The 13,924-nt window shown below is 58.2% G+C and overlaps 2 protein-coding genes across 6 annotated transcripts in view; one reads left to right on the forward strand and one right to left on the reverse strand.

The window, feature by feature from the left end:
• CNGB1 (cyclic nucleotide gated channel subunit beta 1) overlaps positions 1-2,044 on the reverse strand; it is a 68,053-nt gene extending 66,009 nt beyond the window's left edge. For 3 of the 4 annotated variants that reach the window (XM_070061969.1, XM_070061971.1, XM_070061970.1), the window contains exons 1-4: positions 1,738-2,044; positions 710-857; positions 340-556; positions 72-158 (exon numbers count right to left, since the gene is read on the reverse strand). The gene's annotated coding sequence lies outside the window, so the exon portion shown is untranslated. Of the gene's footprint in view, positions 1-71; positions 159-339; positions 630-709; positions 858-1,737 lie in introns of those variants that run through there. The other variant, XM_051846819.2, reaches the window with a different exon arrangement.
• A 2,801-nt stretch (positions 2,045-4,845) lies between these two features.
• On the forward strand, positions 4,846-13,612 carry SPMIP8 (sperm microtubule inner protein 8). 2 transcript variants are annotated; one of them, XM_002711545.5, is made up of 8 exons: positions 4,856-5,047; positions 5,770-5,994; positions 11,124-11,185; positions 11,418-11,592; positions 11,879-11,940; positions 12,142-12,206; positions 12,447-12,479; positions 13,365-13,612. In XM_002711545.5, exons 2-8 carry the CDS (start codon positions 5,772-5,774, stop codon positions 13,393-13,395), a joined length of 651 nt encoding a protein of 216 aa, XP_002711591.3. In that variant the 5' UTR covers positions 4,856-5,047; positions 5,770-5,771; the 3' UTR covers positions 13,396-13,612. The 2 variants fall into 2 exon arrangements, with proteins under 2 accessions (XP_008255569.3, XP_002711591.3); XM_008257347.4 differs by lacking the exon at positions 11,879-11,940 and having other exon boundaries at positions 4,846-5,047.
• Positions 13,613-13,924: the final 312 nt, after the last annotated feature.

Here is a 13,924-nt window from a genome sequence, read left to right on the forward strand (position 1 = left end):
TGCCCCGTCTATTTGGCCGCACCTGCTTGAACGCCTCTCTAGAATTCCATCCCGGGTCCCCTCTGAATTACCTGCTCAGATGCCAACCTCCAGCCGGGAACTGCCTTCTCGCAGCTGGCCTTTCAGACACGGATCGGGGATTAACTGGCAGTAGCTGGCTGTGCACAAAGGATTAGCAGGTGCGGGATGGGGGTGGGGTGGAAAAGAGGTGGTTGATGTCCAGGGAACCAGCAGCAACCCTCCAGGCCCCACAGAAGGGATCCTGTGTGGCTCTCACTCGGGGCACTAGGGGTGGTTGGAGAACCCACCCAGGTACAAGGGGCCTGGTTTCCCACACACCCTGGCCAAGCCACAGAGTGGCTCCCGGGAGATTCCTCAAGGTGGCAGCCAGCAGGGGCAGGAGGCACACATCTGCTCCCTGCCCCAACACCAGGGCCCAGGCAGCTTCTCTCTGGATAGGAGTCTTCGTAGCTTGGGCTCTACTGCCAGTGGCCATGGTTCCAGAGCTGGGCCTTTAGGACTGAGGATCGGCGAGGACGGAGTCTGGCCTGCTGCCCTGCAAACCAACGCTGGACCTTAGAAAGGAGACAGAGACCCAGGCAGAATGGTTGCAAGGCACAAAAGCCCCAGGGGAGAGAAGCGCAGTGGAGGGTCAGGACCTGGACAGGGCATGGGGTGCAGGGATGTTCAGCAAGGGGGTGGGGCTTGCCTTGTTCCTCTGCAATCATTCTAGAGCTCTTCTGTGTGTGGCAGTGGGCCAGGCCTGGTGCATGGAACAAGACAGACACGGAACCTGCCAGCTGGGGAGGTGAAAATGGAGACGATGCATGACAACTGCAGCGGCATTGCAGAGGATGCTAACAGCCATGAAAGAGACAAGCAGAAAGAAACAAGACGTGTGTGAGGGAGAGGAAGGGGTGGGAGGGGCCTCCAGGAAGAAGTAGGTACCCGGGTCTATTTGAGTTGCAACACAGAAAGCAATAAGGACTTAGCCCTGAAAAGATCAGAGGAGACCACAAGTGAAAGCTCTGAGGCTGGAATGAGCCTTGGGGCACAGACTGGGGGGGGGGGGGGGGGGGGAACCTAGAGCGTAGGAGGTGAAGGGGACAGCTGGCGGGGTGAGGTTGACAGGGGGGTGGCATCAGATCCATATGCCTCTGAGCCACAGTGAGGAGTCTGGATTTTAGTTGGTGGACTATGGAAGCCCAGTCCTTTGGGGCTGGTTGAAAACAAAAACAGAAAACCCTTGGTAAGACGAGATGTTAACTACCGGCTCCAGCAGGCCGTATCTGAGCACCAGGGTTGGACTCCCAGCTCCGGCTCCTGACTGCGACTTCCTCCCACTGCAGACCGTAGAAGGCAGCGGGGATGGCTCAAGAACTTGGGCTCCCACCACCCCCGGGGGAGACCTGGAACGCACAGAAAGTGTCTGAACAGTAGCACATAATATAGCCAATACCCTGTGTAGCTACCAACCAGGCCAAGGCACGGGGCAGTACTTTGCGAAACAGCTTAGCGCTTTGGTGAGAAGGAAAGCACACCTTTCCCCTTGAGTCTTCCCAAGAGGAATGACACTGTGAGCCCACACAAAGCCTTCAGGCCAAAGTGGAAGCCACCCCGTGTCTGCCGGCCAGGGGATAAACAAGCGGTGCGCCCCGCACACGGCGCACTGGCCGGCACCCCTTAGCAACCCAGTGCTGACACAGGCTGCAAGGCGATGAACCCCGGAAACATTACCACGCGTTTTGGGTGGTGGCGCCTCCCAGCGAGGAGCTTGGTTCTCTGTCCACAGCCGCGTGGTCCAAGGCCCCGCTACAGCCCGTGCAGGTCTTCGCGGGCAAGAAGAGAGCCACAGCCAGAGTGCTCCACGTCGTCAGGGTGAACACGCGGGCCAGGAGATGATGGAGCCGTGCCTGCTGCCAGACAGGCCGCCGGAACTTGCTTCTGGGTGAGGAGCAGTTTGCTGCGTGGATGTCCCGTCTGACATGTCTGTGGGTGGCCTGTGGCTCAGAGCTGTGCTGTCCGCCAGCCCATCTCCAAAACCCTGCCGGCAAATACCAGAAACAGGTGGCTGAGGCTTCCAAGGAGATCAAAGACATCCCCCTCCAGGGTGACCCACCCAGAGCTTTTGGAGGGCCTGGAGCCTGTGACCCCGGCCAGATACCCCACCCGTCTGGGTCCAGCTTTATAATAAACAACGGTCGTAGGATATTTAAGGTTCAAAGAAAGAAACATCACTACGCAGAATGAGCCAGACAGGAGCCCCCCACGGATCTAGTTTACGATCTATTTCTATAAAATGCACAGAAAAGGCGAGTCCATAGTTAGGAAAAGCAGATCAGTGATTGCCCGGGCTGAGGGGCAGGGCTGGATAGTGACTGCAAGTCAGCAGGAAGGAGCTTCGTGAGCAGGTGGGAATCTTCGAGAACTCTGGTCGTGGGGTGGACGTTTGGCGCAGCCACTAAGAAACTGCTTGCCGTGCCCACAGTCCATACTGAAGGGCCCGGGTTCGAGTCTGGCTCAGCTTCCTATTGACGAGCACCCCTTGAGGGAGAAGGTGATGGCTCAACTACTTGGGTCCCTGTCACCCACGTGAGAGACCCAATTGAGTTCCCAGCTCCTGGCACTGGCCTGGCCCAGTCCTGGGTGTTGTGAGCCATCAAAGGGAGATCCCTCTTTCTCTGTCTCTCTCTCTGTCTCTGTCACTCTGCCTTTCAAATAAATAAACCTTCCAGCAAACAAGCAAAGAACAGATGCCAAGTAACTTAATGAAAGAAAGCAACCGACGGGTAACCTCCGCCCCCGCCCATGGTAAAAGCACTGCTTGGCTTAGCGGCGTGGCTGCCTGTGTTCATAGCCACAGGCACGGTGGGTTAACTTGGACTTGGTAAGAGGGGCCACTTTTGAGTCTGGCTTCTTTCCCCCGGAGGTAAGCCCAGGAGCTTCACCCAGACCATGGGGGTGGTTGTGGCTTTCTCCTCTTTCTCACCAGAGAGCCCCTCCCTCTTCCCCCAGGCCCGTCTTACCTCACCTCCTTCCCCCAGGCCCAGAGGCCCCTACTGCCCCCAAGTTGCCCGTCCTAAACTGTGGCTCAAACCAGGGTCCCCCCACTCCTCTTGGCCTTCGCCACACCACCCGTTCCTGGTTCTCTTCCGCCCCGGCTGGCGGTCTTCTCTCCTAGTGCTTCCTCTTCCCCAGACTCAGGGCGTTCCAGGCGCCATCTTTGGTCCCCTGTCGCTGCATCCCCCCCGCCCCGGGAGCTCCCACAGTCTCGTGACTTTAACTGTCACCCACAAGCCAATGCCTCTAAAAACCCATGCCCAGGCCGCATCTCCCTGAGCTACACACACACGCCCCTCGCTGCCAGCTGCACGTCTCCACGCAGCCATCTGTCAGACGTCTTGAACCAGCATTCATGTTTCCCCCTAAAACTCTGCCTTCCGCCCCCAACCCAGGCCTCTCCTCTTCCACGAAGGGTCACCCGCCCCCAGCTACCCAAGCTGAGTACTCTGAGTGCCCCCCCACCAGCCTGAGCCAAGCCCTGCCATCTCTGTCCATCAGGACCAAGACAAGGGTCAGTGCACCACTGGTGACACAGGCCACCTCTACAGGCCCAGGAGAGCCCAAGAGCCTCCTGTGACCTGTGGGGGATGGGCTGGAGGTGCCATGGGGAGGAGCTGTGACCTCTGCAGCCTGGCACACTCACAGAGAAGGGCTTTGCCACTGGGGTTCCACCTTGCAGCGTATCACAGGTCTGGGGGTCCAGCAGTGGAGGAAGAGCCCAGGGCCACCCAGTCACAAGCTGGCTTGGCCCTCTGCAGTCTCCTGACCAGCTCCTGCCTCCACACTTGCCCGCTGCACATCAGCCACATGTCACGTCCAGCACCTATTCGGCACCATCATGGGTGCTGTGCTCGGAAAGCTGATGTCCCCCCAAAATGTCTGTGTTGAAACCTCATGTCCAAAGCAAGTGTATTAAGAGGTGGGACCTGGGGCTGGCACTGAGGTGTGGTTGGCTAAGCCTCTGCCTGTGGCCATTTGGGGAGTGAACCAGCAGATGGAAGACCTCTCTGGCTCTACCTCTCTCTCTGTAACTCTGTCCTTCAAATAAATTTTTTAAAAAATCTTAAAATAAAAAAAGAGTAAATTGGGGGTGTGGGTGATGAGTGGAGGCCACCCTGAGCAGGTTCTCTGTAAGGGGCAGGACTTGGGGATGCTGCTCTGGGGGCTGCTTGGAGCACAGGAGAGGGAGCAACTGGGGAAGAAAATCCTGTAGTGTCTCACAGTAGGGACTTCAGGACCCACCAGGCTCAGCCCCAGGGCAGGTGTATGCAAAGCAGATGCCAATTACATGCAAATGAACCTACTCTCCCAAGAGTCTCCTCAGCTGGGGGTGGGGGTGGGGGGTTAGGGCGGTGGGACAGCCCCAGGACTCGGCACTCCCAGCCTGACTTTCCTGGGAGGGAGGCAGCTGCGGTCCTGGGGAGGCTGGGCGCAGTATCACCTGCTAATCCCCGGCCTGCTGAGGCCACCACTCTCTGATCCGCACACTGACCCGGGATCCTGGCCATGGCTAATCTCCCCCCTCCCCGCCCCCCCAGAGGCCAGCAGTGACCTCTTTCCTGAGCACGCAGAAAGGGACGCGCTCTCCCAGTTCCCAGACGCCCCCAAATGGCTCAGCCAAGAGCCTTTGCCTAACACAGATGGGGGCCTTGAGGCCCAGAGAGAGACAGAAACTAATGCAGGGTCACACAGCCTGGAGAGAGCTCAGCAGCCATCCCTGGCCCCTGGCCTGGCGACCTTTGGGGAGCCCGAGCTCCCGCCCGCGCCCAGGAGGCTGAGCGCGAGCCTGCAGTTGCCAGGTAGCCCGGGAGCGGCGCCCTCACAATCAGGCAGCAGCCGGCACTGTCTCTGCACAATGCTCCTTTATTCTCCAGCGCCCGGCCCTCAGGCCCGCCCACCTGCCTTCCTCTTCTGCTCTCAGAGCTGTGGGGAGAGCGGCAAGTCCTCACAAGCCCGCGCACCTGGCTCCTGCCCTGCAGATGAGGTAGCCGCTGCCCGCTGCCCACGGGAGAGAGGGGGAGAGAGGCAGGGTGCGCTCTCGCCCTTCCTCTCGGTGTTCCACTTGCCTGCCCTCCCTGTCATCCTGCCCTCCCCTGCACCCCCTCCCCACGGTCTGAAGTCCCCCCCCCACCTCTCACCTGCAACTCCAAGCTGAGGCCACAGCTTCTCACTGAAGTGCCACTGACGCCAGGCCCCGGGGGGAATGTCTGTTTTAGCAAGGGGGGCACCGGCTAGCCGGCCAGGTTATCCCATTGCAGACCTAGCAAGGCTTTCCCCTTTTAAAAATTTAGTTCCGCGTCTCTTTGTAAGATTTTGGATAACTGTCAGCTACCTTAGCTAAGGCACACTCGGACATTGGTCACCCTGAGGTATATGCCCATCATTTTAGAACAGACTCAGATGGCCCCTCTTGTAGACCATTCTGTGAACGTCCCAGCCCCAGCCCCTCTAGACACGCACCCCCAGAACTGACCTGCACACTTAGTGCATCCCAGGGTGTGTTAGAGGGTAGAGTGGCCTCTGTTATCTGAGGGTCCCTGCTGCCATATGCAGAGCTCCTGAAAGAACAGCCAGGAACACAGTAGGTGCTTAATAAATGCTCGGCACACAGACACAACCGTACTGGGCCAGGCTGCGCTGCTACAAAGGAGAAGGGCTGGCTGGCAGGAGCCCAGGGTGAGGCCCTTGGGGCCCTCTGCTCCCCAGCCATGGCCCGCATCATTGACCTGGTACCCTGGGACGATGGTTCCACCCACGTATACGCCTCCCCGGCCATCCTGCTGCCCATGGAGCGGCAGCGCCAGCCGCTGGCCGGGGTGAAGCAGCAGCTCTACCACCCGGCCCTGCCCACGCTGCGCCGCATGGACATGGACACAGTCAGGGCCTGCCTCCCAGAGGAGCACTGCCAGTCCTCCACCTACTGCCGAAAAGGTCAGGCCCTCCTGTGCCCGGGCGCCTTGGGGCCCTGGGGGGAGGGAAGGGGTGGGCGGTTTCAGGGAAGGACCTTGAAGGGCAGGGCAGTGAGTGGCAGGTGCAGGTGAGAGGGCTGCTCCCTGCTCTACACGCCTGCCAGGAAGCCCGCAGGAGGGGATGACGATGGGGCCTGCCTCACCGTGCTGCTGTGAGGTCAAAACTGAGATTGGGGGCAGGAGTCTGCTGAAGCTGGAGTCTGGCTAACACACCTGCGTCCCACATCAGACCACTTGGGTCCGATTCCCACCTCTAGCTCCTGACTCGAGCTTCCTGCTAACGCAGACCCTGGGAGGCAGTGCCAATGGCTCAAAGTACTCAGGAGACTTAGACTGAGTTCCCAACGCCTGGGCATTCGGGCAGTGAACCAGGAAATGGGAACTCTGTCCGTTTCTCTCTTTCTCTGTCTGTCTCTCTGTCTCTCTCTCTCTTTTAATTTATTTTATTTAAAAGAGTTACAGAGAGAGGTAGAGCCAGAGAGAGAGAGAGAGAGAGAGAGAGGTCTTCCATCAGCTGGTTCATTCCCCAGATGGCCGCAACAGCCGGAGCTGCGCCATCCGAAGCCAGGAGCCAGGAGCTTCTTTCGGGTCTCCCACGTGGGTGCAGGGGCCCAAGGACTTGGGCCATCTTCTACTGCTTTCCCAGGCCATAGCAGAGAGCTGGATCAGAAGAGGAATAGCCGGGACTAGAACCGGTGCCCATATGGGATGCTGGCACTTCAGGCAAGAGCTTTAACCTGCTGCGCCACAGCGCCAGTCCCTCTCTGTCTCTTAAATAATTTTCACATAACAATAAAATGAGATGGTCAGGAAAGGCACTTAGAGTGACGCCTGGCCTGTAACATGTGATTGTGCCTGGAGGGAGAACTGGGCCGAGCGAGGGTGTTTACAGTAGCAAGCGCTGCCGGCCCATCTCCCACCCTGGGGAAGGGAGAGAGACCCCTCCCCACATCTCCCAGAAACAAGAGGAGGACCCGAGAGCCTGGGGTCAAAGAGCCCCCTGGGCCCACGGAATAGCTTTGCACAGATTAAGCAGCTGGGTGTGGGGGGGGGGTGCCACCCCGACTCGCACACCTGTTCATCTCAGACCTTTATGAAGCACCTGTTTTGTGCCCGACCCCGGGCTGGATCACCTGGGGGGAATGAAGGGCAGCCTGGCTGAAGAGAAGAGCCTGGCAGAGGCCTGGGACGGGGAGGAGGTGACATGGACTTTGGGCCACCACGAGAGGTTTGGTTCAGCAGCGGGGGCGGGAGGCGGGGGCTGGGCTGTGGCCAGAGACCAGGGCGGAGCTCAGGGAGGGCCCTGCTGCAGGCCCAGGGGCCTGACTTGTTCTGGAAAGGAACAGGAGCCTCTGATGGCTTTCAGCATGAAGGGGGCCCAGAGGGACATGTCATTCGGGGCGTGGGGGTGTTGAACACTAGCAGGCGACGTCCATAGCATGCGGTGCCAGGGTGAGCAGGAGGGGCGCGAGGGAAGTCAGGGCCATACCTGGGTTCCGTCCGAGTGGCAGGTGGGTGAGGGGCTCAGAGCCTGCATGTGGATCATGGGAGGCCCCCATCCAGACCCCCCGCAGGCCAGGATGGGAACCACAAACACGGGAAGTGGGTGGGGAGGGAAGGGCCTACAGGGGCGCGGCCTCATCAGACAGGGCAGTGTGGCAAGGGTCAGCGAGGTCAGCAATCCTTCCAATTTCCTGCTTCCGGAGAGGCCAGGCACCTAGACTTCCAGCGAGGGCTCTGATTTGGGTGTGCACTTCATCGTAAACACGCAGCACAGTCGCAATTCCAAAACTCAAAATGCTGAGACAACGCGCACACGAGAGCTCTCGCCCCGCACGCTCACAGGTGGCTGCTCTTGGCTTCAGTGCATCTTTCCACGGCTCACCAATGCGCATGCACACACATCCCCCAGGCCTGCCTAGGAACATTCTCAGAGAACAGTTGAAAACATCGTGAAGAGCACCACCCATTACCTTCTGCCTGCTGCAGCTGATGCACTCTCTTTCTCTCTCTCTCTCTCTCTCTCTCTCTCTCTCTCTCTCTCTTTCAGTAGACAGCGCCCAATGCCAAGAACAGCCTCCTCTGTGACACAATACCACTATCACACCTAGGAAAGTTAATGATAATTCCATAACATCTACTATTCAGTGCATATTAACATTTTCCCAGTCTCCCCCAAGATGTGTTAACAGCTTCAGAGAATTTCAGGGGAACCAGGATTCACTGTGGCGCGCTGCATCACAGATATTTCTGTGTCTCTAGTACTGGACTCAAATAACCCACTCACGTCCATTTTCCTCCCACAATATCATTTTATGTGATGACAGGTAGCATTTCCTCTTTTTCTCAAGTACTTTGTAACCTTTGTTTTTATCTTAATTTGTTTGAAAGATAGAGAAAGGAATCTCCCATCTGCTAGTTCACTTCCCAAATACCTGCACTGCCCAGGGCTGGACCAGGCCAAAGCTAGGAGCAGGGAACTCAACCCAAGTCTCCACATGGGTGGCAGGGACCACGCACAGGAGCCATCACCATTTGCCTCCCAAGATGTGCAGTACAGGCAGCCGGAAAGAGGAGCAGTAGGACTCGATACGGCACGTGGGTGCCCCAAGTGGTATCTTAACCACTGTACCAAATGCCACCCCAGATTTTTTCAGAGTTCCAAAGAGCTGTGTTGGACCCCTTGTTAGTGCAGTTTCCTTACCCTGGAAGCCAGGTGCAGGCGGGATTAGCCAGGCTCAGCATTGCTGGCAGGGAGCTCTCACAGGTGCGGGGCGGCAGCAGGCTGGAATGACCCCACTCCCCACGCCGCTGAGTCTGATGAGTTCCTTAAGGTGGCGACTGGAATGCAGACTCTTCTCTGCCTCCAGTCGCCTAAAGTTTAGCTCTAAAGCAAATGATAGCACCTTAGAGTTCTTGTATAGTGAATTTCTTCAAATTATCTTTTAAAATTTATCAATTTATTTGAGAGTCAGAGACAGACAGACAAATCTCCCATCCCTGGCTCACTCCAGCACTGGGCCAGACTGAAGCTGAAGCCAGGTGCTGGGAGCTCAATGCAGGTTTCTCCCGTGGGTGGTAGGAACCCAAGTACTTGAGCCCTCACCTGCCGCCTCCCAGGGTGTGCATCTGCAGGAGGCTGGAATTGGGAGCAGAGCTGGGAATGAAACCCAGGCACTCCTGTATGGGATATGGGCATCCCACCCAGAGGTTGGGCCAAACACCCACCCTTCAATTTATTTTGATTATTTTAACATGTTGCCTGGTGAGAGTATAGTATAGCTAAGTTAACCTGAGCTGTTTCAATCCTCACTGGTACAAACAACACTGAAAAGGGTGCCCTTAGGCAGCTGTAAAGTGGGATCAGTTCACAGAAGTGGGCCTGCGGGGTCAAAGGTGCTGATGGATAATGCCCACTGCTCTCTGCAGGCTCCCATCAACCCCCTCTGGCGGTGTATGACAAAGGTTCTCTTTCTGATAAGTGCACCAATCTCTGAATTGTTCCCAGTCTGATCAGGGAAATTCGACATCCCACTGTAGTTTGAATATGCACGCATCTTATTACAGATGAGGCTCAGTGTCTGTTCCTATGTTTGGTTATTTTTTTTTTTTTGGTACTATTTTTGTGTGTGTGAGCTTCCTTCGCATCATGGGCTTACCCATCTTTCTTTTTTTTTCTTTTTTCTTTTTGTCTTGATTTCTAGAAGCTCCTCGAATATCAGGAAAAATGCCTCTCATCTGTTAAATAAGTGGAAATATATTTTCCCATCTGTCTTTTGATTTTTTTTAATGCAACTTTTTTAAAAGAATTATTTATTTGAAACAGGGACAGAGAAAGAGAGAGATCTTCCATCAGTTGGTTCACTCACCAAATCCCCGAAACAGCTGGGGCTGGGCCAGGCCACACGTCGAGGCCTAGAACTCCATCCAGCTCTTCCACGTGGGTGACAGAACCCACGATCTTGGGCTGTCCTGCACACATTAGCAGGAAGCTGGATGGGAAGCGGAAGCACAGAGTAGCAGAACTCCAAGCAGAACCCTGATTCGGAGCCAGCACCCGAAGCCGCACCTGAACCAGGTGCGCTGCAGCGCCAGCCCCAGAAATGCGTTCTACGTGGTCAGGGTTATTCTCTTTAGTTTAAACGTCCTGTGTTGTTCATCAGAGTTAAAAAGTCTTTCTGGGCTGGCGCTGTGGCTCAGCGGGTTAAAGCCACTGCCTGCAGTGCCGGCATCCCATGTAGGCAGCACTGGTTCGAGTCCCGGCTGCTCCGCTTCCGATCCAGCTCTCTGCTATGGCCTGGGAAAGCAGTAGAAGATGGCCCAAGTCCTTGGGCCCCTGCGCCCACGTGGGAGACCTGGAAGAAGCTTCTGGCTCCTGGCTTCAGATCAGCTCAGTTCTGGCCGTTGCAGTCATTTGGGGAGTGAACCAGCAGATGGAAGATTTCTCTCTCTCTCTCTAACTCTTTCAAATAAATAAAATAAAAACTTAAAAAAAAAAAGTCTTTCCTACCCTAAGATGATAAAGAAATTTCTAAGTTTTCTTCTAATACTTTTATAATTTCTCATTTTTTTACATTGAGGAGTTTAATATATGTGGGGCTTATTCTGTTGTAAGAGATGAAATATGGATATCATTTTATATTATATTTTTAAAGTCACCAAATATCTCAAAAAATCTAATTTTTAAATTAAGTAGTTAATCTATTTGTAGGAGAGAGAGAAAGAGAGAGAATATCTTCCATCCACTGGCTCACTGCCCAAATGCCCACAACAGCTGGGCCTGGGCCAGGTTGAAGACAGGAGCCCAGAAATCCATCTGGGTCTCTCACGTGGGTGACAGGGACCCAAGTACTTGAGCCAGCTCCTGCTGCCCACCCCATACTTAAGTAGAAATCAGAGGAGCCGGGACTTGAACCCACGCTCCGAGAAGGGACGCAGCGGTCCCAAGCCCAGGCTTAACCCTCTGCACCACGACGCCAGCCCCCTGAAACATTTTTCCAAGTAGAGTGTGGCCACACCTTTCTCTGAGTGTGGCCTTGACCGTCTGGTCTGGAGGCAGAGACACCTCCTTTCCCTCTCTTCTCTCCACAGATGAGTTTGACAACGCCCACTTCACACTGCTGGGGGTCCCCAACAAACCCCTGCAGTGCTTGGTGAGTGCCGCTGGCCCCGGGCAGGCTGCACCCAGGCGCAGGCCCCTCCTGTCCTGGTCACCCCTTCCAGGCACCTCCCCAGCTGCCCGCTGGGGACCCGCCCCCAATGCTGTACACCGGATCCCATCTTGAGGCACCCCTCGTTCACCGAGGCCAAGTGTCAGCTCAGTGGGCTGGGATGGCGCCCAGGCTGCACATCTGCCGCCGCGCCTGACCCCCATTGCCCTGGCAGGACATCACGGCCACCGGCCACAAGATCCACGACAGGTGCCGGGAGGGAAAGCTGGCGCCCATTGCGCCAGGCATCAACCGGGTGGACTGGCCCTGCTTCACCCGCGCCATCGAGGACTGGTCCCGTTTCGTGTCCTCGGCCGGAGAGTTCAGGCTGCCATGCCTGAACAAGAGAGGTCAGTGCACCGGCAGCGGGGTCGCCGGGCCACCACGGCTGCAGGCGAGAGTCAGGGGCGGAGGGCGGGCTCCGGCAGGGAGCGGGCGCACGACCTGGAGAGCGCTGGGCCACCTGTCGCGGGCGGGAGCGGGACAGGTGAGGGTCAGGGTAGGAGCCAGGTGTGGACCTGGAGGGGCGGGGCTTTGTACCTGCGAGGGGCTGGGGAGGAGGAGATGTGGGGGCGGGGCTGGGGCGGGCCTGGGGCGGGGCCTGCTCTGGAGCGTAAGTAGGGTTTCTGTCGGCAGTGGAGGGGTTCAGCGGCTACGCGGTGCGGTACTTGAAGCCGGAAATGACCCAAAACTGGCGGGTAGGGAAGGCTGGGCGCCGCCGGGTTTCCGAGGGTCTTGGCGGTGGGGAGCAGCTGAAATGGCGCGTGGGAGAGAGGGTCTCCGGGTCCCCATGACCTTCATCTCCAGCCCGGAGGCTGTGGAGGGGGGCCGAGGGCAGGGGTCCGTGTCCGCACCCCCGCCCCCAGCTCACCGGCCCCCATCCCTGTGGCCCGCCCCAGTACTGCCTCAACCAGAACCCCAGCCTGGACCGCTACGGACAGAAGCCCCTGCCTTTCGACTCCCTGTGAGTGATGCCCCAGCCCCGGGACCCCACCCGCGGAGGAGGGAGGGCGGGGTTTGGGTGGCGCTCCCAGCACCCACCTTCCTAATGGCCCTTGAGAAGGCGAGCCCTGGGGAAAACGGGCCCCTCCCACACACCTGGTCGTCCGGTCCCCGGCAGCTCCAGCCGCTCCGAGTGGAAGGGTGCAGCGGGTATGCGGGCGCGCCCGCTCCTCTCCCACTCACGCCGCGCCTTCTTCCCTAGCAACGCCTTCCGACGCTTCGGCTCCCACTACAGGTAGGGACGGCCCCGCCCCCGGGCGCCAGGTGCGGGGGCGGCGCTCGGGCTCCGCGGATTCCAGGCCCCGCTTTCCACAGCGAGACCCCGAGCCACGTGCAGGGGGCCCGACTCCTGAGACCCGCCCCCGGCAGAAGTGGGGATCGCAGAGGGTGGGGCGGGCGAGGGAGGGCGTTTCCTGGGAGCAGAGGGGAAGAGCCAGAATCTGCCCCGGGGGGTGTGGACGGGGCAGAGGGCACTAGAGCTCCCAGCAGGGTCACCCGCGAGTGACGTGTCCCAAGTGGGAACGAGGGCGGGGAGTGGTACCTGGTAACTGCGCGTCCTCATAGCATGGCCGCCTCCGGCCTCCCAGCCCCTCCCTCCCCCCTACCCTCAGGTTTCCCAGACTCGGGTCGTGCCGCACCTACCCCTCCCTGGGACGGCCAGCCGCTCACCCACACCTCGGCTGTGCTGAGCTCAGCTGGGCAGTCTGTCTGCCTCTCCCCACCAGCTCCCCCTTCTCCAGTAGGTCACCACCTGCCCAGCCCCTCCCAGGGCCTCAGGGCGCCCAGACCAGGGCTCTGGCAGCACGGATGGGGAGCTCTCGCGTGCACAGGCTGGGAAGTTTCTGGTTCTTAGCACTGTGTGATGCCCAGCACCGTGGGTACCATGCGGCTGGGGAATGCTGGGAGCCTGCCTGGCTAGGGGTCGGTGGGCGATGAGGGTTGGAAGAGCAGCTGAAAATATACAGAAGGCAATAGGGAGCCCTGGACGGCTCCTGAGCCCACAGCTGAACGGAAGCTGACTTCTCAGAGCCCGGAGCAGGGCAGCTGGGCTTGGGGGACAGCTTGAGTTTTCCCCAGGACTCTCTGGACAATGCTTCCTCCCACGGTTTTCTCTCCTCAGTCGTGTCAACTATGTGACCCCCTGGCATTGACCTGTGAAAAGGAGGCTGACCCCCATGCTCCTGGGCCGTGCCACCTCGGGTTCCCTGCCCCCTGCCCATCTCTGCCAGCTCCCCCTCCTGCAGTTGGTGACCACCTGCACATCCCTGTCTCCAACTCCCCGTCCCCCAGTGGGACAGAGGACATGTGGTGGCATGTCTCCCATCTCCTCAGGAACCCATCCTGGAGAATAAACTGACCTCTCCCTCAGGGTGTGTGTGTGTGTGTGTGAGTGACGCAGAGGGTCAGGACCATAGGATGATGGTCACTGCTCTGCCTGCTCCTGGGCAGGGCTGTAGAAGAGTATCTGAGGACCTTAGGGAGGGGGTCAGGGTCTAAGCCCCAAGCCCAGCCAGTGTGAGGTCCAAGGCCCTGCCTGGGAGCTGGGTGTTTCCTGGTGCCCATGTCCCCTGCTAGCAACCACACGCCCAAGCCTGCTCCTCAGATCCTGAACGTGAACCCCAAGTTGAGATGTAGGGGGTTAGCAAGGGGTTTCAGGTGCCTCTTCCTGAAGCCTTCTGC

Source organism: Oryctolagus cuniculus, chromosome 18 (genome assembly GCF_964237555.1).
Source record: "Oryctolagus cuniculus chromosome 18, mOryCun1.1, whole genome shotgun sequence".
In the NCBI taxonomy this organism is placed as follows: Eukaryota; Metazoa; Chordata; class Mammalia; order Lagomorpha; family Leporidae; genus Oryctolagus; species Oryctolagus cuniculus.